We start from the raw sequence: 27,733 nt of genomic DNA on the forward strand, positions 1-27,733 counted from the left end.
ATTACTTGTTGTTATGAAATAAATAAATAAATAAATGAAGCAGAAGAAGCTTGTCCCGATGAGGTACAAAGCAAAGATAATATATTACATTCAAGCAAAAGGCGGAGTAGATACATTAGACCGAATGTGTTCCCTGATGTTCAATAGTAGGAAGACAATGAGATGGCCAATGGCTTTATTTTATGGAATCAATAAAATTGCCTGCATATTGCATATTAAATTTATAGCCACAATGTTAACAACAAAGCACAGAAACATCTGAGTCAAAAAAACATGAAATATAGATGCATGGAACTGTCTTCTTTGGTTATGCGTGGGTGTTTAGAATCACCAGTTTTGATAAAATATTTGCGTGATAATATCTCCAATTTCTTGCCAAATGAAGTATCTGGTGCATCGTAAGAAAGTATTGAGGAGGCCTTCAGTAAAAAAAAACGTATTTACTATAGTTTTTGTCCTTCTGAAATATGACGAAAGGCAAATGCCTCCTGAAAAAAATGTAGCATAGTTATATGTCGTGAGCATACGTTGATATGTGCTAAACTTGTTTCTCACTATTTTTTTATATAACTATATGTACAACATATATATAACATATAAAAAAGTCTGATAATTGTGGTCAAAAATAAGTTTTTATTAGAAATAATACGTGTTACAAGAATTGTAGATTTAAAGCAGACGTTTAATGTTTTCGTTATTTTATACGTACAAAAATAATTAAAAATAAATTATTTGTAATATTAATTATTCTAATGTAACTGTTAATATATAATAACTTACAATTTATAGAAAAAAAAACAATATACCTCGACTTAGAGCTAACTAAAAAACATGCGTAAATTTGACGCATGACTCTCTTTCCCGTACTACTCAATATGATTATCTTTCTAGGGTTAAAAACACAACACTATTACACCCTGATTACACCTATATCTGACGGGATTCCAATCACTTAAGTTCTATAATTACTAATAATATAGTTCCATTAAAATAGTAAATAATAAAAATATATTCTCAACTACAAAATATCAGTAAAAACTAATCAATTTGAAGATATTTCATCGTTGTGTCGTAGCTCTTGATCAAGCAGACCACTCTCGCTACTTGAAAGTTTATAAACATCAAGTTCCTTCTATAAACGAAACTGAATTAACTGTATAAATAAAATAACTATAAGTATGCACATTGTCTGTGCTTATTTCTATGACTAGGCTTTTAATTTGACTTGAAACTAAAAAAAAATAAAAGAAGTCTATGCTCTATACTAAAAGAAGATTTATCATATTTTAAGAATACTACTGTCATAGTATAGAATAATAGATAGTTATAAGTTATAACTAAAACCTAAGAAAACGATTTAGAAAATTCTTTTAGCAGTACAAACTTTTTATTGAATGTACATAGGCTATATTTACTTCAATTTACGTATATATCCCGGCCAAACTATTAAGTAGTAGTAAATGTATAAAAACTAATTTAAGAGTATGTAGTAACTCAGCCTTTATTTTATCTTCAAAAAAATATGCAAAATGAGGGTAGACTAGAATTTAATTCTGAACATTTCTAAGGATTCTTCGTTGAGACTCAAACACCTCGAGGCTTCGTTTAAAATAGAACCTACGTTTATTCAAGAGAAGATATTTTTAGAATTAATTACTGTGGATCTTATTGAATATTTAAATTGAAGATATTATCTATGTGGGATGATAAGGTGAGATGTATGATTAATTGATGTTTATTAACGTGTGTAAGATTAGTTTCTGAACGATGATTAGAATGAAAGAACGATAGACTATGATTGAATCAATTAGAGAATGTGAAGTAAAGAGCGAATGAGGAATGATCTGTCTCTTTTCATTGGGATCGTGGGTGAAGACGGCTGTTTCTCTGTAAGATGTTTTCTAAAAATTAAGATTGTGGTCCGAAAATAAATCTCAAGAAGTTCAAAGTGTTTTTCATTTAGCCCCGATCCTACAATCTTGGGGGCTCGTCCAATTGAAAGAGGAAAATCGAAGATTACGACGGAAAGACGATCGGCGGGAAAGTAAGGTTATCTCACCGGGCGAGGCGGCGCGGCGTGGTACAACTTTTCATGTTAATAAGACGACGACGACTAATAAGACGTATTCCAATAAGACGACAACTATAAGAAAGACGCAAAAATGGGAAGAAAGGATAAGAGAAACAGCAGCAGTTTTAATATTGAAGACGAAGGACGAAAAGAATTTAGACAAAATGGCGGCGACACACAGCAGCAACAGAACACATTATTCATGACATGAATATCACCGAATGGTCAGGTTGAACGTATTCACCGCACAATGATATCAGTACTTACCAAGATGAGTATAGAGGAGCCTACACACTGGTATAAGCACACAAGTAAGTTGCAAAGAGCACTAAATAGTACTTACCAGAGAAGCATCAAAACAACACCTTTTGAACTGCTTACTGGAGTGAAGATGCGACAAAAAGAAGATATTGAACTCGTACATATGCTAGAAGAAGAATATGTATCTAGTTTTATAGCTCGGAGAGAAGAAACAAGAATTAAAGCAAAAGAACAGATTTTAAGAATACAAGAAGAAAATAAGAAACATTATAACAAGAAAAGGAAACCTAGTATACAATACAACATAGGAGATTTGGTTGCTATTAAGAAGACTCAATTTGGAACATCTATGAAGTTAAAAGCAAAATTTATTGGTCCATATAAGATTACAGGCATAAAGGGAAATGACAGGTATGATGTTGAAAAAGTTTTTGATACTGGAGAGGGATCCAAGAAGACATCATCGTGTGCTGAATTTATGAAGAAATGGTCTGATCGAGTTTGAGGTAAAAATACTGTTTCATATTTTTGTCTTAACATTTTTATCTGTTTCAGGTTATTCTGATGACTTATATTTTCTATAATAAAATAATGTGTATGAAAGACTATGCTTGAAAGAAAGGTGGAAGATTTGTTTATTTTATAAGATTTATTGCTCAAGTTTATTATCTTGTGATACATGTTAAAGTTGTATGTGTTAACTACACTACTAAGAAGGAAAGGTTATGGGTTAAATAAAACAATAAGGTTTATTGTTTAAAGTCTTTATTTATATTTTGTGTAACAAGGAGTAAGAAAATTTTTTTTTTCTTTAAGTTTATTTAAACTAAGTTACTATGGAAAAGTTTTCTGTAATGTTTTGTAAGTTTTGATTTTATTTGAAAATGTAATGTTTTCTTAAGGGTTTATTTTGTTATGAGTATTTAAAGTAGAACGGTACCATTGTTTTTGTTTAAGTTGAAAGTTTTAAAGTGTAAAGAAACTTGTAAGATTTTGTTTTTGTTTAATTTAAAGTCTTAACATTTAAAGATATTTGTAAGTTTTTGTTTATGCGGAAAGTTTAAAAAATTTAAAGATGTGTAAAATGTATAATTGTTTATGTTAAACGGTGTTATGATGACTGATGATGGAAGATGATGATGATGATGATGAATGACTGATGACTGTGTGTGCATGTCTGAGGGCAGACATGGTGCAGGAATGGCCGAGTGTGGGATGATAAGGTGAGATGTATGATTAATTGATGTTTATTAACGTGTGTAAGATTAGTTTCTGAACGATGATTAGAATGAAAGAACGATAGACTATGATTGAATCAATTAGAGAATGTGAAGTAAAGAGCGAATGAGGAATGATCTGTCTCTTTTCATTGGGATCGTGGGTGAAGACGGCTGTTTCTCTGTAAGATGTTTTCTAAAAATTAAGATTGTGGTCCGAAAATAAATCTCAAGAAGTTCAAAGTGTTTTTCATTTAGCCCCGATCCTACATCTATATATTGGGGAAAATTGAAAATTGAAAATTTTAGTTGTTATTCTGTCGAATTAGCTCCTTGGTAAATAATGTAGGTACGTAGGAGTAATATATTAAAATAATTTTTAATCTGTAATTTAACCATTCAAATATTGAACACATTTTACTGGGCTCCAACTGAAAAATGGAGTTTGTAGAGCAGCATATCGAAAATTAGGTTAAAAATCTACAACAGTGTTACCGTGGAAATATAATATGTTAGAATATAATGTCTCAGAACGTTATTACCATGTTTATGTTTTCACCCGTTTTTCCATACAAGAAACCAATTAATTGCATAATATACCTTGACCTCTGATGCAAGGCTTAGTCTTATTGATGTTATATAACATTGTTGTACTATATAAGGTGCTAAATCTAGCATTAAATGACGTCAGTATTAAATATTCGAAAATATAACACGAGTATTAGTATTAGCATTAAAAATATTTTTAAGTCGTCATGATCATGATATTATGATAAAAATTTTAAATCAATCTTGAGTTGATTTATCAATTTTAATCCATTATACCTTCAGTCATCCGCCATCAGATTCTCTTCACTGGTAGTTTTAAAATAAATAATAAAAACTCTTGTAGTAATTTAAATAATAAAAAATTGGTTTTATTATAATAAATATGTCTTCCTGAATGTGACTTTTGAAGGATGTGAGCATCCTTCTATTTAACTATTTCTCCTTGAAAGATATTATACAGTCGAAAAAGTAGTCTTCAAATTTTCAAATAAGAAGCCTGTAACTTCTTCGACTTCACATTCAAGCAAACCACTATCAAATCTCTTAAGCACTATACTATTAGTATAGATTAATCAAAGATCAACCCGGACCTTCGTTAGTAACCCGTGTCAATACTCTACCAAAGAAACATCAAGAGAGATTTAATTTTGTCCTCGCTCCAAAGATTAGTGCCCCAAGTTCATTCTTAAACGAAGAAAATCGTTATTTTGTACTGAAACTTTGCAGAAACTTCAACTTTCAAAGTACTGTATAGTTTATGTATAGAATACATTGTGAAAATTGCATTAAAATACTTGCATGCTTCACAGTTATATAACGACTGTTATATTAAAAACTACGTTCTTACAAGAAATATATTTACAAAAGTTTTCATTGTTGCTCCGCTCCTATTGGTTGTAGCGTGTTATTAATTTCAGTAATTCTTTAGATTAGCGCGTTTACGACTATAGTTACCTACCTATACACAATTTAATATCTTCTAGTTTGTGCTTATTATGTATATCAATATTAATGAAAATATTTTCAGCCTTTATTGTTTAAATAAAAAAACGACGTGTGGCACTCGAGGACTGCCGCGGTAAAGCTATTGCATGCTATGCCTTCAAGCCACACCTCCGCCCGTCGGAGTGGGGAGCGTGAGGTTTTTTCGTTACGGAATTTCTCGATTCGGACCCCGCACTCAAGGCCCGCGATAGAAGCTATGCAATAGCTTAATAACTTTAAAAAACATTTAGAAAATTCAACTATATTTTTGAAAAAGTGTTACGGTTATCAAAAGATAGCGCCTACGAGTAAATTGAGGTACGGGCTTTAGAAATCTCATATGCCTGTTTCTTTGTCATGCACCGAGTCTGTCTTGAACTAGATTTAAAATTCAGATCCGTTGTAAAATACCAGATCCGGTGTCTTTGGTATCTGTAAGTCAATGTCATTGGTCTAACATTGTGATGGCCTGAGCATGTTGTTCAGATTTTAACGGCATTTTTTATTGTTTGTTATGATCATTGACTACAGTACAACAATAACAATATCTTAAAACGGCATAAACGATATCGAAAAAAGTTTAAAACGAACAATTAGTAACTTCGGCTTAACCGCACAAAACACAAATTTCGAGAAACTCTTAAAAAGTGGTAAAAGATTATTCTTAAACTTAATGATTTCTTACCATAAAATTAAACAAATAATATTTTAACATATCTGCATACAAAAAAATCGTGAAAAACACTCCAAACTTTTTTTATCGCCAAATTTGTAAGTGGCCAAGATTCCGTGCCGGTGAGGTATTTATTCTTAGCTATCATATTATTCATGTACATGAAGAACTTAGTTAAGCGCGCGTTATCAATGAACACTAAACAAATCGATCAAAAAATAAATTAGTAAATTGTTGTTTAATTCAGTTAAATGTTACATTGATTCGTCACTCTGACACTAATAATATTTGATAATAATTTTCACAATCTCAATGTTTCATTACATAATTATTTTAGCCTAGCTTAAGTTAATAATAGCAGTGGACAAAGCACCTGGCCTACATTTCGACCGCAATTCGTATCGTAGATAAAGAAATGTAAATTCACTAAATTTACAATGAAATTTCGATTCTCGTACTCGATTCCATTTCCACACATTCATGAATGCACAGACAGTCCAACTCTACCGACAGGAATGAATATTGAAACGTACATTTTTACATGAAAATATAGAATTGTAGTATAAATAAATATATAAATAATTTTATACGTGAAAAATACAATTAATAGCAGAAATTTTAATAGTAGAAATCAAGTAATAAAACATTTAACTTCTTTCGAATTATTCCAATAATTTATTCTGCAGTCCTACCAATATTATAAATGCGAAAGTTTGTGATGATGGATGTATGTGTATGTGTGTATGTTTGTTACTCTTTCACGCAAATACTACTGGACTGATTACAATGAAATTTTGCACACGTATAGAGGGTTGGTTTTAACTTGGATTTACACATAGGATAGGTTTTAATCCGGAAATCCCACGGGAACGGGAACTATGCGGGTTTTTCTTTGAAATATTTGTATTTTGAATTTTGAATTTGTATTTTGCATATGCAATAATAGCAGTAAAACAAAGTAATAACCTAAAGACAAGACCTAGTATTACAATGTTAAAATTTAATGAATGGAAATAAAACAGCTCAGAATTATCGCGTTCCCGCAATTAAAGTCATCTCAGAGATTTATATCGCGTCATTCCCGCGCAAATTAGGAATTATTGTTGACGTCCCATTTTCCATTATCTTATTAAATTAAGAACTTTTCTGTGGATTAGACTTTGAAGAGTAACCAAGGTGTTTATTTTACTGAACTCAGATAGTAATAAATAATAATAGCTGGTTTAATATGCATTTTAGATTTTTCTGTAATTACAGATTGAATTTTCATATGATCATTTGATACAACTCTATCTAATTTTCAAGTTTTAGTAGTTTTTTCGAAGTAATAATAATAATAAATAATAAATATTTCAGGACAATTTTCACACACGGCACGATCTGATCCCATACTAAGCTTTCGCTTGTGTTATGGAAACCAGATGGCTGATAAACATACATATATTATAATTTTTAGATAAATACTTATACAGATTATGTATGTAATGAACATTGCAAAAAAAAGAAAGACAATACGTTTATTTTTACAAGTAAGAAGAAAACTATTTATTGATAGAAACAGGGGTGACACGAATTTAACAAATGAAAAACGATTAGGCCACTGAACATAAATACCATAAAAATAAGTTATGATTATTATGATTGATGGACTATGAACTATTTTAATCATTAAAGGCATAATTTTATTTGTTTGTATACTTAAGTTCTTTTAGAAGTGCCATAAATAGTCATAAGACAAATTCTTTATTAATTATAATATATTCTATAGTTTTGGTTAACGGTCTCGACTGAAAAATCCTGAAAATATATGTTAATGTATTATATGTTTCAATACTGTAACATTATATTATAATAATAATATTATATTATGCATAACTGTTACCTTAATAACTGTTTCGTTAATATCTGTTTCTATTATGTTACATTTTTAAAATGATTATTCACCGACCATTGACCCAAAAATTGCATTCCAACTAATCTTCCCAAATCCCTCAGAGTCCAAAGTCCAAACTGACGGGTGACGACGGATTACATAGCGATTGGTTTTAATTAACTATTTTCTAACTCTAATAAGCATTAATCTTCTTTGTCAAGATTAGACGAGATAGGTACGCACACTATGTAGAGATCTTGTATTTTGTAGATATCGTGTATTTAGAAATAAATACGAATAAAACAAATGCAAAAGTAGCCTTTTGTCTTGTATTAATGCCTGAAGTGGTGAATTACGATTTTTTTTCAGATTTATGTTACATTTTCCGTAACCCCTTTTTTAGTTTTCGTTAATAACAGACAACGTGACGGGACTCTAGATAAATAAAAAAGTTAAAAACGAGCGTCAGGTTATGAAACAGCTGAACTAGATCCTTTTTGACGCAGACGCAAACGCAGTATTAATTACATACTTTTATTTTTTGTTTTCTGTATGTTGTCTATTTTAGAAACACATTCGGCAAATGTTCTCCCTTTCATCAGTTCGTCGTATATCTATACTAATAATATTATAAAGCTGAAGAGTTTGTTTGTTTTTTGAAGGCGCTAATCTCAGAAACAACTGGTCCGATTTCAAAAATTCTTTCGGTGTTAGATAGCCCATTTATCGAGGAAGGTTAGGCATATCATCACGTTAGGACCACAAGAGCGGAGCAATGCGGGTGAAACCGCGCGGCACAGCTATTTTTCTCTAATTTGTTATCTATTTTAGTATCACACTGAACAAATAAATGTTTTTTTCTTCCATCAGTTCATTAACCCGCCGTGACACTACTTAAATCCGAGCCCTCTCCAATTTGCGATACAGCGATACGGCATGGACCCAATTACCTTCCGTATTTTATTATTCCAAATCCTCGATATCCAAACGGTATTATTCGAAGGGTTTCTGTCCGTGACTTTTTCCATTTTGTGACCGATGAAATAATGCTTTGTTAGAGTTAAAACTCGATGGGATGTACCTATGTCGGTATGTATATTTAAATTCGTATTTTAGCAAAATGTATGTCTTTCATGTTTATTTGAATGAATATGGGCCTTGAATAAGTGTAGGTGCCTACCTACTAATATTAATGGAATGGAGGTAAAAAATATAAAAAAATAATTAAGCGCCCGTGTGCATTATTTATCATAACCTCAAGTTTATTTTTGTATAGGTACTGTATCGTTGATTTTAATACTCTTAACTCCTTACTGATTAACGCTACGTCGTAGTCGTAGCTTTTCTTGCTACGAAATCACAAAAGCACAGATAATATAATTTTATACTAGGTAAATAATATTTACGTACAATATTTTTAAAACAACTTTAATTAAACGTAGTTAGGTCGGTTATCAAAATCTTCGTATAATTTAGAAATTCAAACATAAACGATAAAGCATAGATCCAATAAGGTTTCTCCACCTCTCAACGGCGGGTCCCTAGAGGGCTTGACCATTTCGTCAATGTATTCGCGATAAGAAATATTTCCACAAAAATACGCGAAAATCTCGCACGAATATTTCATTGCCGCACTTTTTCAGCGTTCTTAAGAATATAATCTTACAGAAAATTGTATTTTCGGGATTTTTGAAATCGTTCAAATGTGATTGGTGTAGAAAATATTCCTGAATTCTACATTTAATAATACCTTCAATTAGAGAATAGCAACCAAATTTGTTTAGGGTCGATTTTTCAATGCTTGGATAAAACTTATCCGTCCAATAAAGTATTACACGATAATATTAAAATGTCACGTAAACTGTCAAATACGGGCAATTAGAATACGTTTTTAAAATGGTAGTTTCATACATTATTCGACGAATAAGTTTTAACCAAGCATTGAAAAATCAGCCCTTAATCTTATAAAAATAATGCTACGTTACGACACGTAGACACGGTACATTACTTAAATAGTTACTACGGCGTAGATACAGTCCCGTATTTAAAATACTAGTATTTACAAATCTTCTAGTAAAGCAGCTTAAAGCAATATTTATATTTAAAGCTATATGTAGATACATTATTTTTAAACTCTTGCATAGCTTCTATCGTGGGCCTTTCGGGCCTAAATTACGACCTAGAACAAAACCCTACAAATATTATCCGCTTAATTTATATCCTTAATCCTTAATCCAGGTCAAACGAAAGTGCAAAAGTAAAATAAACACAACAAAGAAACCGCAATCCTTTTATTCTTATGTCGGCTAATCACCGGTCCCCGGGCGCGGGCTTCCCCCGGATATGACGTCAGCTAATGAGTGACGTCATCCAATTTGACAGCCGCTCACATCCGGAACTACTTCCAAGTGTTATGATGGATTGTTCTGCTACAAATTGATGGAATGAAAAGCATTTTGTGTGTATTTAATATTTATAGTGTACAATTCTGATGTAATTTACATGGAGACAAAATGTGTTTAGGACATGACATTAATGTGTGTATTTTCACTATATGGGTGAATAACCAAATCTCTAGAAACTTTACCATATAACTACAAGCCGATATAACACTTATAAATAAATTAAATATCTTAATAACATTTAAAATAAAGCTTACGTTTCCAGATAAATTATCACTTATAATACCACAAGAGCATCAAAATTATCGGATATTTTCCGATAGGTTCGTTGCAAACAAATGAAGGAGTCAAGTTTTTAGTCAAGGTTAAAAAATCACGAGCGCGAAGCGCGAGTGATTTTTCCTGAAAAACTTGACGACTTTATTTGTTTGCAGGGAACCTTGAGGGAAATGCCAGATAATTTTGAAGCTCGTGTGGTATTCGGGAGATTATTTTTTCGTCCCAAATGTCGGCCAATATAATTTCACAATTGAATTCAACCTGTCAGTTTGATGTCAACGACCAGAGAAAATTTTCAAAAAATTATCAGTATAATACCATGTAGGTTGTACCACGTGACGTCGAATGGTGCAATTCTATTGGTCGATATTTGGGTCGGAAAAATAATCACAATTAATAGTAATTGGTATGTCGATCTTTATATTTTTAACAGTATGCAAAAATTCTATCTCGTAGTGTATTTCAAGAGCTGGGTAATTAAACATGTCGAGGATGGGGTTTTTTTATTCCTAAAAAAAACGCACTGAAAATCACGACCAATAACCACTGACGATGGTATCAATACCATTTTGTTTTTACTGAAGACCGTCGTAAACATTACTAAAAAAAATATCAGTCAGATGTTTATTTCATAAACACATTTATTCACATACAATATAATCCTGGTGACATGATTATACTTCGATTATGATAATCTACAGGCTGGAGTGTTCAGTGAACTGCTAATTTCTATAACCTCGCGCGTCTGTCAGACCATGGTCTATATTTAGAAAGTTATTTATATCACAGTTTACCATTGTAATAAGTAAATCAAATGGGGTGTAAATATTATAATATATAACCTAGGGGATGTTTATATAGGACATAGGTAAGCTGCAACCGGGTGAGCATGACGTAAAAATTCAAAAGCGTAAAGAATGTTTGTAATATTACTTAATCTAATATTGGCTACTTATTATTATATTATAACAAAGTCTTAAATAGATAGTTATCTTAATTGTATCAAGCCTTACTTGAAAAGTAAGTGGTTTATTTTTTACCGTTATTTGCTATCCATACTAAATAAATTATTATTTTAATATCGTTACCTTATTCGTTTGTAAAGACGAAAAAATAACATACATTCGTTTAATACTTTGCAAGTCAGTTAAAAAATTATCACTTAATCTCCAATAGCAATCGAATAGCAGAAATATATTAAGGTCAGAGAAGCGGGAAACCGGAATAATCGAGGAGGAGATGCGATGTCTCTAATTACCATCGCTTGCAATGTAATTAGGGTCGTACTTATCCGATTAATATCGAATTGAAATGTTAAATATTGTGAAAAATGTGTCTGTTTTAGCTTATTTCTGAATCTCATCTGAGAAAAGGTATACCTTTTTATTGTTTTTAATCATGTATTGTTTGAAAGTAATAAACAAATTATTGGCGTTAAGAATACATTGCAGTAGGTATCAATTATTTTGTGTACAACCTTCACTCACAAAACTATCTTAAAAGTATCCGCCTAGATCAAAATCAGATCGTAGATTAATTTAATAATACTGAAAGACATGAACAAAGCAAACACCATATCTTATAGCAGTACGATTTCCAGTGTGGGACAGGGATAGCACTAGACTCTATATAGCTGTCATTTTTCCAAACTATTATATTATTTTCCTATTAATGTTAAGCCCTATTATGTAGAGCGTATGTATTTTTTTGCGTACTTATTAAAAATTAACTTATTCATTAATACCTATAAGAAGAAAGAAAATATTCATAGAGCGGATCCGCACAGGAGGGCGTGTTCTTTTTCCTCGGTCAAGTCATGTCCACACTGACCTGACTGATGCTGCTTCGCGTAACAATTGCGTCGTGAGGCTGCTTGCTCTGTGTAAACCCGCCTTTTCAATACAGTTACCTAACGGGCTTAGAATCTACTAAATAGGAATTAGGAAGATGTTTTAAATCTATATTTAATTAAATCTTGCTCGATTAAGGAGCAGCTTGTTATTGATTAGGTTTTCATTAAAATTTCGTTTAGTACATATTGTTATATTTTTATCCAGACGATCACAATAATTATTCATTTTATTAGTTTCTCGTGTTTGCTTGTAAATTATTATTTATTTTTTAATATTTAGCAGTGACGACTTTTTAATGAAAATAAAAGAATTCCAGTTTAATTAAAAATGTTCGAGTTTCAGTTCAAGTTTCAAGTCGTATTGCTTAGAAATAAGACAGCGGTACTTAACGCTTTGTATCAATATCGAACCCTCAAACACTCTACTCTTTACTCGTTTTACAGTTCTAGAAAAGACGGTATTAATAATGAATTAAACTTTCCTTAAACCTTCACTATTTATATTATTATAAATAAGAAATTATTACATATAGATTTTCATTTAAATCTACTCGATTAATTTAAAGATGTCTTTTAATTTCTATTGAAAATTTTAGCTTTCGAAAAAACCTTATTAAAAACTTATATTTACCGAGCAAGATAGGCCATTCTACATCACGGTTTAATTCAGTAAATCTCCTACAAAACTTTCAAATCAAAGAAAATTTTCAGCAAAGCGACACCATCAGCATTCTAAATTTATCGTCCATGACACAACACTATTCAAGCCCACCGGTAGGGTGATTCACAGTTGACCTTCACCTAAAAGGTGATTTGAATTGAATATCTACTGAATTAATTAAATTAGCAGTTAAATTACAGTACCATCAGTGATCAGACCATAATATCTATTAGGGAACCATTTAATAAACTCCCACAGAAAAAAACCCTTTGCCAACCACAGAAAAAAAATTATGTCCACAGAAAAAAAGCACGCAAAAAGCTCTACGTTCGAAAACTTAATTATTCTTACTCCAGTTTACTCATGTAAAATGTTTGACTTATGAGTGTACCTCCATCTCAAGAAGCAACGCATCTGCAGAGGCTTCTGAATATCGGCGGTGGACTTGCTTACGATGAGGCGCTCCATACAAGCCCGTTTGCCCACTCTAATATATAAAAAGACCCTTAGAGAATACGTACCTACCGTTACCTATCTTATAGTGAAATATTTAATAGTAACACTCTTCACACAGTCGACATAACACGTCAACACGTATAATACAACTAAACACGAGGTCCTTGAAAATATATAATGGGTCTAGATATAGTGTCAGTATATTCCTCTGATTTATCCGCTCGATCGCTTATTATAGAAAAGGATTGATCTGTAGCTGAATACAAATAATATTGTTCAGTGGGTTGGAGATTATTCGCGCGGGAAAATCGACCAATCAACTGTGTTCTTTTATTTATTGACACGAGAGATAAACCTGTGTGGTTTACAAATATAGGTTTGATGGGAACCCGAAATAGTGTTGAATAATGCCAATAAAATCTTTTGTTGTATAATACGAACTTAGGTTCGATGCGTACTGTTCAAAAGTTAACTTTTGGAAAAAATCTTAAAGATATTTCTGAAGTAACAGTAACCAAGTTACTAATCAGAATATCGAATATCTGTCCATTAAAATCCTGTCAAAATAACTTCAACTATTTTCCATACAAGTTGAAACAAAGGTTCAAAAAAATCATCCATGTTTATTTATCAGCTCAATTCCCTCTACAGGGACATATACCACTTATGAAGTAATCAACCACACTCGCGGGATTGGTTCATGTCACGCAATTCAAAAACTTTTGATACTACGACATAATGGTATCATTACGATGTCTTTCTTCATCGATTCGATTGAAATTGTAGTCAGAAATACTCTAGTTTTTATTAAATCTATACTTAATATTATAAAGCTGAAGAGTTTGTTTGTTTAAGCGCGCTAATCTCAGGAACTACTGGTCCGATTTGAAAAATTCTTTCAGTGTTACATAGTCCATTTTCCAAGGAGGGCTAATAATATTATGGCATCACGGGAGCGGTGCAATGCGGGTGAAACCGCGACGCACAGCTAGTCATTATCAAACGGAGTCAATTCTTACGTTATTTCAATTAGCTTACTCTATATTTCTACATTTATTATTATTTTCAGTAGCTTTTTAACACCGTTTAACGTTTTTATGTTTCGCTATCCATAATATATTATCGTCACAAAACTCTAAAGAAATTTAATTAAAAACAATATTGAGTTTATCAAAACAAACTTTAGAATAAAAGCAATTATTTGCCTTAGAATTCGTAATTACATGTAAAGTTTTGTTTGAAACTGGCTGGAGGTATAATGGCTTCCATTTTGAACATTCCGTAAAGCGCATTGAATGATAGACTTACAATTTTAGTGTTTAATGGAGTTAAAAACACCTTTACAAACATTGAAGTTAAAGCAAATGACTGGAAGAGATCGTTTTAGTGATAAGGCCGCTTCTGTGCTGTTTTATTTAATAATTATCTAACAAAAAGCTGAGATATATTTTAACTTTTATGATCTGTTTCTATATTATGCCAGCGCACAAAGTGTAACATTTATATTTTATTTAATGTTTTCTTAGAGATAATGTTATATCATTTTCTGTGAATGAAAGACGAATACATGTAAATACATTTGAAGACTTATAAAATAATGATACATTTTCTGAATGAAAAGAATACTCAGTATCGTTGTAAGTTGTTGTCGCACATCTATAGCAATTATAATACAAGATCTCATAAAATAATATGAGGATGCCTTTACATTCTTTATACACACATGTATCAATTTAAATTTATTCAGTTTATTATTTATAACCATTTGTTTAGTGTTGTTACGTTTTGGATCAATGTGATTTTAAACAAAATATTACGTTAACAATTTAAAAAAACAGCGATATTTTTTAATAATTTTTATATAGAACCACATAATAAATTGGTAACTAAATAAAGGTCAGATTTTAATAACGTTATTGCAACAATTACTTTCAGAAACAATAGTACTTCAAATGGTTAAAATTAGTGAGAGAAGTTTTAATGAGACCATTACCAGATAGTTAAAAAACGTTGCCAACAAAATAATTATTGATCAACGTGGATCAACTTTGGACGAATAATTATTGTTTTTCCACTATTTCGCTATTTGAATCACAATCGACTTTCAGTTGATTGGAGCTTTATGAATTTTGTACGGAGATAGATTATTATTATAGTCAAGTTATCATATAGGCTACTTTTCATTCGATATTTGCAAGTGAAACCTACTCTTAAGCTAGTTTATATTATAGGAATTATAAGTCACACAAGCCTCTACACTTCTAAATATACCATAATATCAAACACAAAAGCCAACACAGCACATTATTCTCAGAAAGTGTGTGAATTATCACAAGTATAAACAGGGTCACGCCAGGCGAGGGTCGGTCGAGTGCGGATTGCCCTGCGTCCTTAGGGTTGCCACATTGCATTGCTGACATTGCTGCTTATGCTATGGTAAGCATATAAGCGTAGAAAAAGATAAATTGATAAATTGTTTTGCTTATATTCTTCATGAGCTTTTTAGTATTTAATGATAGATAGAGATATTTTACGAACAACTTAATAGTTTTTTGGGGTCGGGCAAACATACAACTGAAATAAGCGCATAATATTGAAGACGTCATGATAATATTTTTTTAGTATTTATAAAAATATCGATTTATTAAAAAAGAATGGATTTAAAATATATAGAACCGTTATTATGTGGGCTCTATATACATATGAAACATTTAAATTGTAACATTTTAAAATATATTACAAAAAAGCACTCACGCGTGATTATTTAAACACCCAATAAGGCTTATTGGGAGGATATTAAACGACTCTTCGACTGAAACGGTAAGTTTAATATTGTTCAGCAAAAAAGGGTTCCACTGAATTGATCCAGGTTTAATTTTGATGAATGATTGGCTAAATTTGAAAGTCTTTTATGGGTTCTAAAGCGTGCGGGTGCGTCACCTGAAAGTGTAACAAAATTCAGCGAATGGTTTAGACTAACGTTTCATAAATCATCATCTTGTTTTATAAACTTTCTGATTTATTTCCTATTATCTAGAAAACATTAAAGTGACTAGGAAAACGTTATCGTTAGGAACCGAACCTATTAATATGTAGCTAGGAAAATAATGATTGCCTTTTGGGAATTAATGACGTAATTGTTATATATCACACGAAATCCTTACCAGTCTCATGTAGTAGTAAGTCCTTAGTATAAAACAGTATAAAAGCTTATTTTGTGTTTTATCGTATAATATCGGCGTATAATGTCCGCAAAGACATATAACCTATAATATTCTATCTACGTTGACATTGTGCTCTTACTTATAAACTATTAAAAAAACACACAATTCACTTGTTCCACTTTTATTAACTTAAATGTCGATTTTTATTATAAAACTACGACCGGTACCTTACATCATCTTCAGCTATTGTTAATATTATTTCAATTTATTTTTCTTTTAGTCTATGATACCTTAGGTGTGGTGGCATGGTGCCTCGCCGCTGCAGAATGCGCCCGCCGCGTGGCGCGGTAGTGCAGCCGCCGCAGGGCGCCGCCTAGCCGCTCGGGGGACTCCTCGCCGCGGGCGACCGTCATACTACCGTCACCTGTACCATGGATTTATTTGCTAAACATAATTGCTAGTATTGGAGAGATTATATTAATATGTGTGGATCTGTATGCTGTTGTCGTCATAGTAGTTGATTCATAATTTTGTTAAGTTTGTTTAAACGTTAAAACAAACACCTTTGTGATTGAACCTACATCATAATTTTCTATTGTTATTAAGCTTGGGCTCCTGGTTTATACTGGTATGTGATTAAAATATATCTTCTCTTTTCGGGACAAAAATTTCAGTTATATAGTAAAGAAAAAGAAAGAAAAATGTAAATCCAAGCTAAGTAACTCTGTCTGTACTGTATTATAACTGTTTTTGCGTCAGAAATTATAAAAGCTGCCAAACATAGAGCGCTCTTAAGTAAATAATAATTAATATGAATAAAATTATGAGATTTAAACAAAAAGGTCAAAATTTTTATAAATAGGCTATACAGGGTGTCCCACTGTTGGTATACTAAGCTCAAATGAGGTTATAATTTTGCATACGCTGAGTACGTACAAAATACTTATAAAATTCCAGACGCATTTTTTTTTTCAAATAGATGAATTCTTAAAACTCTATGTGTATACCCATAACAATCAACCCGCCCAACTTTGCCACCAGCACGTGAGCTACCGTTTAAGATTATGTTTACAGACAAAATGCTCACATTAGAAATGCGGTATATGCCGGCTGCGCGAAGCTAGAGAAGAAAACGTGAATTTTCAGGAAAAATTTAGCAAAAAATTTTTGACGTAATTTTGTTGTTTTAGTATTTTTAACGTGATCAGTGTATGCAAAACTTCAAGCCCCTTCGCGCTTAGTATACCAATAGTGGGACAACCTGTATATGTATGACATTTATAATAAATCCAATGATTCTTCAAATCTCGCATATCTTTTTTTTTTTTTTTTTTTTTTTTTTTTTTTATTGGTCTACAAAACTGGTTACAAATGTTTGTGATTTATTCTATTAATTATGTACTATCATGCAGTTGATTTATAACCTTCTGGATGTAGACACAGCATGCAAATTTACAAATTTTAATTGGATACCTTATCTATGTAACAATAATTATGATAACTATGTATTTATTTGATTAAATTTAATAATTTATTCCTAATTGAGACCAGAGAACCACTAAATATATCTATTTCTGATCGGATACTATTTGCATAGGTGCACATTCGAAACAGAGGTGCATGTTGACCAAGATTAGTTTTACTTAAAGGTGGCAGAAAACATAATCTGTTATGTAAACGAGTAGTGATACGCGGAATTGAGAGACAAATGCGCTCCAAGACATCAGGACAATCTGCTTCCCCATGTAGAACCTTATAAAGAAATAATATATCCGCTACTTTCCTGCGTGTATGTAAACCACTCAAGTTAAAGTACGACAGACGCTGGTCATAGGAAGTTAAAACCCTACATTTATGGTCTGAGTAACTAAGATGGTACAAAAAACGTTTCTGGACTCTTTCAATTCTATCGGAATGGACTTGGTAACTAGGGCTCCAGACAGCTGAACAATACTCTAGTATTCCACGAACGAGGGTGCTATAAATTAAAATGGTAAGTTGAGGTTGTTTCAGGAATCTCATTTGTCTCGTGACGAAGCCCGATAAATGTGAAGCTTTTTTGACAATATGATCGTAATGGATTCTAAAACTTAAAGAACTATCCATGATAACGCCTAGGTCACGGATGAAGCTCACTTCCGTGAGTGGTAAATTATTGATAAGGTAAGTAACAGGTGTTCGAATTTTCTTTCTAGAAAATGTTATGTGATAGCATTTATTGATATTTAAGCACATGTGATTATTTGTACACCATTTTTGTATATTATTAAGATCTGATTGAAGTATGTTAACATCTGTTTTATCCTTAATCGTTCTATAAACTTTTAAATCATCAGCGTACATTCTATAGTTGGATTGTATTACACGCGGGAGGTCGTTAACAAAGATTAAAAAGAAGAGAGGACCGAGATGGGAGCCCTGCGGTATTCCCGATGGAATAGTATAGGGGGTGGATTTAAAACCTCGGATTGAGACAAGCTGGGAGCGGTTGCGTAAATATGACTCGCACCATCTTAATAAGGATCCGTGTATCCCCATATTTGAGAGCTTATGTAATAGAAGATCATGATTTACTAAGTCGAACGCCTTTCTGAAATCGGTGTACACAGCATGCACCTCGAGATTCTTATCAAGAGCTTCAGCTATATCAGATACATAACCTACAAGATTTGTGTTTGTTGATTTACGGGGCAGAAACCCGTGCTGGTTTTGATCAATTTTACATTTAATGTGGGCCAAAAGTTTAGTATTTACTATGTCTTCTAGAACTTTTCCAGGTGTACTTAGAATCGAGATAGGTCGGTATTGGGCAATCTCGTTTAATGAGCCTGCTTTGTGAATCGGAGTTAAGTGTGCGAGTTTCCAAGTAGATGGGAAGAAGCTTAATTTTAATGATTCGTTAAAGATTAGAGTAAGTGGTACATATAGGCCTTTGGCACAATTTTTATAGAATATTGGTGGTATTGCATCGGGTCCTGGGCCTTTATTGGCATCTAAGAGTTTTAAGCGATTTAACACTTCTTTTTCAGATATTACCAACGTGCTAAAAGGGGCGACACCACTGTCTGTATCTGCATCATGCATATTTATGGAAAAAGACGTTGAATTCGATGAATAAGAATATACTGATTGAAAAAAATCTGAGAAAGCATTACATATTTCTTGACCACCTTTAACAACCGTATTATTAAAAACCATTTCATGTGGTAAATTTGTGCAGTTGCTCATTTTATCCTTAAAGAATTTCCAAAAATGCTTAGGACGATGACGTAAATGATCAGCCGCGTGATTTTTAAATTCTGAGTAGCAGTGGTCTAGCATGTCCTTACATCGCCTTCGAAGCAAATCAAACTGGAGCTTGTCTCTGAGATTCCCATATTTTAGGTATTTTGAATGAAACTTAGCTTTTTCTTTAAGAGATTTTATTAAGGGGCGACTAAACCATGTTGGATATTTTTCATTGCGTAGTTTGCGTACTGGAGTATTACTTTTAATAATATTTAATACAATATCATAGAAAGTTGTGACCATTTCGTCAACGTTGGAGGCGTTTATCCATTGGGAAGTCCAGTCAACTTGTTCCAGTTCGAAATTTATGACTTCATAATTGCACTTATAAAAATCATATAAAACAATGTCGCTATTTGGTTTCAGATGACGTTGAGAAGGATTTTCTATAATAATTTTAAGAGCGGGATGATGCGCATCGATCGAAACTAAAGGTAAATCAGCGTTATAGACGTTGACATGCGACGGCTCGCTGGCTAAAACTAAATCGAGAATACGGTCATTTGAATTCGCGACAGCATTGCATTGTTGTAAATTGTTAAATGCAAGGGAATCGAGGAAATATGTACTGAGTGAACTACAATTGGAAGACGTTGTTAGGTAGTTTAAATCACGATCGCGTTGCCAAACTAATTCCCATAGATTAAAATCACCTATCAGAAAAGTGGAAGAGCGCTGAGAGTTCACGTCATTATGTATGATTTGAGTAGTATTATTTAAAAATGTTTCGAGGTACGACGAGTTAACAGGTGAAGGTATGTAAACAGCGCATATGTGTATTAAAAAGCTATTATTAATTTTTAATGAAAGCCAAAGGTCTTCGCATGCTGATTCCCAATTGAAATTTCTTATAACACGAAAACGGTTATTTACTGCAACTAAGACACCACCTCCATCTCGTTTATGCTCACTAGAAGAAGTTGACGATCTATCTCGTCTGAAAACATTATAACGCTGGTCAAAAAGTTCATGGTCAAATACACTACTGTTAAGCCACGTTTCGGTTAAAATTATTACATCGTAGTTATTTAACAATATAGACTTATAAAATTCTTCGGTTTTGGTTCTGAGGCCTCGTACATCTTATCTTATCTTATTATCTTTCCTAGTTTTACAAAATGCCAAAAATAAAAAAATAATAATGACATGTTGTCCGTTCTTATAGGTCAATTGTAAAACTAGTTTCGATATAGGTAATCACCAAAAAATATATACAAAATAAATATAAGTTATTAAATGAAAAAATTATTTATAATCCTTCATTTACATATCAAGTTGGTTATTAGCGCATTTTTTGTAGCATAGCTATAGTGTTAGATAACAATAAAGGACTTGATGTAAAAATAATTTAAAGAAAATCGTGAAAAAGAAATTTATGTAAATACTAGTAAACGTTGTTCTGCCAGAAAACCCATATCACTTAAAGGTATAAAAAAAATAGTTTACGAGCTATTCCCAGACCTACATAAAATTTATTAAAGTCATTTACATTTTATACGACAATTTTGTACATATTTTTTTAACATTTAAGTACATAATATAAATTATCTTCTATTTTTAAAGCTTACTCTTACTAATATCTATTACCTATAAACTTTAAAGTTTGCGAGGATGGATGCTTACCATCCACTTTTGCTCTTCACGCTAAAATAACTGAACGAATTTTGATGATACTTAGCAGTGATGTAGCTTATGTAATAGAACAACACATAAGGTATAGAAATACTTTTAATTATATTTCTTATGCTATTACCTGCGGCAAGTTCAGGGGAGGGCCGAGATGATTGGATCTTGGGAGATTGGGTGCGCCCATCCGCCTGCAACAGAAGCAATACTATTTAATTAAAGAAAACGTAAAATAAACTATGAAACTTTAAATATCGATATAGTTATTGAGGCGGTGGTTAAAACGCCTGTTTTGTTAAGGGCCGATATAGTAAATAATCCAGACCGATCAGACCGACAGATCTTTTCCACCAATAATGTGCGAAGATGTGTAGCGATGTATGTGTTTGTAAATAATCAAAAGTATCGCCTCAAGGCTCAAACTCCAAATCAAATAAAGAGCAATGACACATTGTTGGTGAAAAAACACTCTTAATATAAACAATGTACCTATTCGAATATACGTAAGTATTTAATTTTAACTACCTGTCTTATTTAAACAAACATTTATGTTATAGATTACTAGCTTTCCGCCCGCGGCTTCACCCGCGTTTTCAAAGAAAACCCGCTTAGTTCCAGTTCCCGTGGGATTTCCAGGATAAAACCTATCCTATGTCCTTTCTCGGGTATCAAAATATATCTTTACCAAATTTCATACAAATTGGTTCAGTAGTTAAGGCGTGATTGAGTAACAGACAGACAGACAGACAGAGTTACTTTCGCATTTATAATATTAGTATGGATAAGCAAATCTAGATTATCGATATATCAATTAAAATCGATTCTATCAAAGTCGGTAATGTATTTAGTAATAGCTAAAAGTGGTCAGCAACTCAATTACTTCGATCCTTTGAGACTATCATAATTAATAGATACGATGTTATAGATTGCTCCTATTTGAAATGGTATTTATTTGTAGCTTATTTTTCATACATTTGTTTTATTTTCATAATTTCTTCTTTTACGAAAACAACAGAAATTCAGTTTCTATCTATTAATGAAATAGAATTAATAGAATTAAAAAATAATGCATTATTTATTAATTCCTTACAAAAGCATAATATTATAATGGACATAATAAATGATAAATAAAATGCAATGGAAATTGAATTAAATATTCATGCTCGAGCTTTCGTAGTAGGTACTGCGAAGAACAACTCATGTAAAGGGTGAATTATTTGGATATTGACTTTATTAATTCCTCTTTTCTTTACAATATACTTAAGTATTGTTTATTGTAAGTATCCAATATTATTTTAAAATGTGTTGAACTTATTGAAGAAAATTGTTGACACATCTATTTTATTAAATGTAAAAACTCTATCATTCAATTAAAATATTTTATACGTTATATAAAAATGTTCATAGATTGACTTTCGGAACCCGAGAAACACTATTTAAATTATACTATGTAATGTTACTTATCGATGGATACTTACAGAATATATTAAACTATCAAATAAATTTATTTTACTCGTTACAAAAATAGTGCCTATATACTTCCAATGTACATTGATTCCCTGGTACTACGTCCAAAACTAGAAGCAACATCTAAACGTCGTATCCCGGATTACAATCGTCAAATAAACCGGTTTACCCGGACCGTTACGCGGGCAAGGCTTATCCGGGCCACTATTGGTTATCTGCGGCTATCAACTTTGATCAGTTCAATCCTAAACACTCATCATGGGTTTGTACTTTGTATGTACTTGTATTGCTGTAAAGATCGAAAGTCATGTGCTATTTCTTTTTTACACGCTTTTTATTAGCTTCACCTGTATGTTTTTATGTTTGTTTGTAACCGACTTCTTTGGGCGCGATTTTGACCCACTTTAAACGGCCAGATTTCGTTCAAACTTTGTAGATTTATTGAGGACCGATGACAATACACTAATTTGATAAAATTATTCCATTTTTCAATTTGCAAAAAGCGTGTTTTTTAGTTTTTTTAAACTATTATTATTTAAATATACGAGTATATTTTGTAAAGAGTATATGAGTGAATGTAGATAAATTGTAGGTGTTGTTACAAATTAATGTGCTGGTCCCTAATAATCAAGTTAATTGTTTTCATGTAAGTATCTATTGTAAAAAGAGATTAAGTTAAATAAACTTAAAAAAGAGACAAAATTTTTGATAAAATTTTCTTTTTGAAAAGCAATAATTAACTAACTCAAAAACTAAAATTAAACGTTATATAAAACAAGTCATTAGAGTAGTAATACAAGGTTAAGTTTTAAATTAAAAAATAATACATTGAAACACCGTTCTTTCTAGACCATGAAACAATTACTTAACCCTATTACTTTAACGATTAACACAATTAAAAAATCAATTATTTATTGTGTCAACGTGTTTATTGTTTATCATAATTATATTTTGCAACGTATCAAATATTATTTGAAATAAATTTCAAACTCAATCAAATAAAGTTTTCTTTCTTCATTTGTAAAAATAAATAGTTATTATATCCTATAGCAATTATATCAATTTTTTACATAAATACGCTGCGGGTCATTTTCTCTATGTGTTTCAGAGTTATCTCTACAATTTGCGATGATAACATAAGCATTGTTTTTGGTATTATCATACAGATTTTTCAAACGTATGAATAAAGGTAATAGGTATGTCTCACCCATACGTCCAGATGAACATAATCTAGCTTCATTATAAAGACAGAATCCCTACCAAGCCATACCAGTAAAACAATAATAAATTTCAATACAATAACAACACCAATTACATAATTGCTAAGCTCAATAGCAGAGCTTCGTCGAATCACGTTTGCCAGAAACGTGAATCAACCTACACTAGGCAAAACTAAGTTTAGCGATTAACCTGTGTTATTATGCCCTACATATAGGTCAACATCGATCCAATAAATGCCTTGTAAGCGGACCATTAGCTGAAGATAATAGGCGGGTCCATTCGCGACAACTGCTGACGTCATCAGCGTGACGTCATCACACTTTATCCGTGACTTTTTTAAACGGAGTATGTGTCGATGATTTTTAAACTTAGTTTATAAAGAGGTTTAGCACACTTAAATCTATCTCTAAGTAATTTATATGAGTCAAAACCAAGGGCGGATCCAGCTTTAGTGCCAGGGGGGGGTCACATAGTCGTGGTCAATTTACAAAATCTATATTTTGATAATTTAATTGATACGTAGATTAAAAAAAAAACGGTCAAGTGCGAGTCGGATTCGCGAACCAAGAGTTCCGTACAAACATTTTTAATTTTAAATTTATGCTTTTTGCAAATTTTCCTTATCTGTGTTATAAGACGTAACTTTCTACAATATATCAACATTCTGTGTTCACGGGAAAGTACCCTGTAGGTTTTGATTCCTGGCGACACTTGAGAATGTTGATAAGCATGAAATGTATGTTTTAGCAATTTTTCATCCATCTGTTAAAAGCAATGTCAGCGCTTTTAACCAAATTTCAAGACTCGTGTTCACGGGAAGTAGTACAATATAGGTTTTGATTCCCTTGCCAGTTGCCGATAATGTCGAAATTTGCGATAATTTTCAGCATAAACGGCTGCATCTTTTGATTGCGTTGGCTTATAAGTTTGATTTTTTCACAGCTTTAAGGAACCGTAGATTTGATTATTCGGTATAAATTTCAGATTGATACCTCCACGCGTTCCTGAGAAAAAGGGTCTTGACAGGCAGACAAACTTGAAAATTGTTCAAGATATACATATTTAATTAAAAAGTATATATTTTTTGCAATTATTCCTGTATCTGTACTATAAGATGTTACTTCGTACCGAATTTCAAGATTCTGAGTTTACGGAAAGTAGGTACCCTGTAGGTTTTGAGTTTTGATACCCTTGCGAATGTCGAAATTTGCGAAATTTTTCGGCATTTACGGCTGTATCTTCTGATTCGTTGACATAGAAGTTTGATTTTATTATAGCTTAAAGGTATCATAGACTTGAGTTTTTGGCATGAATATCAATTTAATATATGTAAGCGTTCATGAGTAACAGGGTTGTAAGTTTAAATTTTTTTTAAATATTTTTTTTATAATAATCTAAGTAAATTCAAATAAAAATATAAATTCATGTTTTTCGCAATTAGTAAACAAAGTCGTTTTCTCTGTACCTATGTCCCTTTGTATGATTAAATCTTTAAAACTACGCAACGAATTTTTATGCGGTTTTTTTAAAGATAGAGTGATTCAAGAGGAATAATATATAATTAATTATAAGTGTTTAGACAAAGCGGGCGAAGACGCGGGCTAGCTAGTCTGCGTTATAAGATGTTACATTGTACTACATTTCATGACTCTGTGTACTCGGGAACTACCCTGTAGGCTTTGATTTCCTAGGGAGTGTCGAATTTTGCGAAAAATTTCAGCATTTACAGCTGCATCTTTTGATTGCGTTGGCTTATACGTTTGAATTTTCCACAGCATCAAGGGGCCGTAGACCGTAGGGTTTCGACATTAGCAAAGGAATCAATACCTACCTGCAGGGAGCACCCTGTCCCGTAAACACAAAGTCTTGAAATTGAGTTAAAAAGTATCGTCTTATAGCACAGATGTAGGAATAACTGCAAAAACCCTAATTATTTAATTAAATTAAATAAAAATATATTTTTTTAAATAATTTTAAACTTACAATCCCTTTACTCATGAACGTCTACATGTATTAAATTGATATTCACATCAGAACTCAGGTCTATAATAACTTAAATCTGTTATTTAATTCAAATTCTATGTCAACGCAATCTGAAGAAAAAGCAAATAGAGCCTCATATTCTGTAACTCGCAACTACTTGCAAGGGAATCAATTATGTCTTATCCACGAACTGGGATATTTCGATATTTGAGGTGTGTGGAAAGTGAGCAAAAGTTGTAGTAAAAAAATTAATAACCTACTATAACTTTATTCCGCAGTTATAGGTTTTTTCAAAAATCGATAAACCTGTTTTTTGCCCTTGAATCACGACCACAGGTCGACCCTAATTAACTTTTCCTCTAATTTTTGTTATATCCTCTTCCGTTTGTAATTGATTTACCTAATTGTTTTATATTACTTTTATGTCTCAAAAGTCAATAAAAACATCATGTTGAACAGTATTAAGTTGTAAATTTAAAAAAGATAATATTAAATTAGTGGTCCACTTAGGTCGTGGACCTAGCCCAGGGGGGGGTCATGACCCCATGACCCCCCCCCTGGATCCGCGCTTGGTCAAAACCCTATTGTGGCTAAAAATATAAAAGACATCGAAACTTATTTTCCTATAGAAAGATGTTTAGTCAGTGGAATATTAATTTTATTATCATACATGTATTTTCCCATTTAGTTATAGCTAAATATTATTATCTACTAATATTATTATATACTACCATATTATTATCTAAGTACTAATGACACTATAATATTTTTTTGTAACATTTATTACGAATTACCACTAACTTATGGATTAAAAATATGAAAATAAACGAAAAAGAATTTTTACCGTCTATTTCACAATGCATAAACTTTAAACAACAATAATGTAAATTGGTAACAAACATCCCCAGTCCTCACAATCAAAATACCACATAACTTCAACCATTAACCATATCATTAATCTCCAAAATACCACGCTAAAGGGTAGCAAATTGCTCTCATCATACCTTTATATTATGTCATTACATACAATGAGACCCTTTCAACGGTAGGTATCAGACCCATATCAGCTAGCAACTGCAACTGATTGTTACTCGAAAACCTCATTTTAGAGATATGTGACTCTTTGATTAGAGTAATACTTTTATTTTAATTAAAATTAATATTATAGTTAATAACAAAACTAATATTATCTATGAATGCGAAAGTTTGTGAGGATGAATATAAGTATGTATGTAACTCTTTTCTGGATTTGGATGAAACGCAGACTACAAGTTATCAAAAACTTATCTACAGAAATCCGGAGACTTGTTGTCAATTTCTGATTCTCTTTGAGATCCGTTACTGTTCCCAGCAATTTTGTATATCATCACAAAGATGAGTTTCATTTTGCCCGTGGGTGAAGCCACGTGGTAGCTAGCTAACTTATAATTTAATGTAATATTTTAATTATAGGACTGGGGCCCAAAGTACGTAACAAAATAACCTTCAACATATTGTACTCATAAGTTGTATTCATTATGAGTTTATTTTTAGAAGCACTTTGGCATCGTCATACTACGCCTTAGCACTTTAGGTCACCAGACCTTCCTCAACTAACTATACTTTAGTAATTATAAGATCGATCATTTGATTTATTCTACAACGTTTTATCTAGCTAACTAGGAAACTAGAGTTTAAAAAAGTGCTAACTGTGCTATCTCCTATAG

At 31.9% G+C, this 27,733-nt stretch overlaps 1 protein-coding gene across 1 annotated transcript in view; it reads right to left on the minus strand.

The window, feature by feature from the left end:
* LOC123701819 overlaps positions 1-27,733 on the minus strand; it is a 143,732-nt gene that overhangs the window by 56,623 nt on the left and 59,376 nt on the right. Inside the window, exons 3-4 of the mRNA XM_045649385.1 lie at positions 21,484-21,547; positions 16,733-16,866 (exon numbers count right to left, since the gene is read on the minus strand). Coding sequence (XP_045505341.1) covers positions 16,733-16,855 — 123 coding nt within the window. The 5' untranslated portion in view covers positions 16,856-16,866; positions 21,484-21,547. The remainder of the gene's footprint in view (positions 1-16,732; positions 16,867-21,483; positions 21,548-27,733) is intronic.

Source organism: Colias croceus, chromosome 22 (assembly GCF_905220415.1).
Source record: "Colias croceus chromosome 22, ilColCroc2.1".
NCBI lineage: Eukaryota > Metazoa > Arthropoda > Insecta > Lepidoptera > Pieridae > Colias > Colias croceus.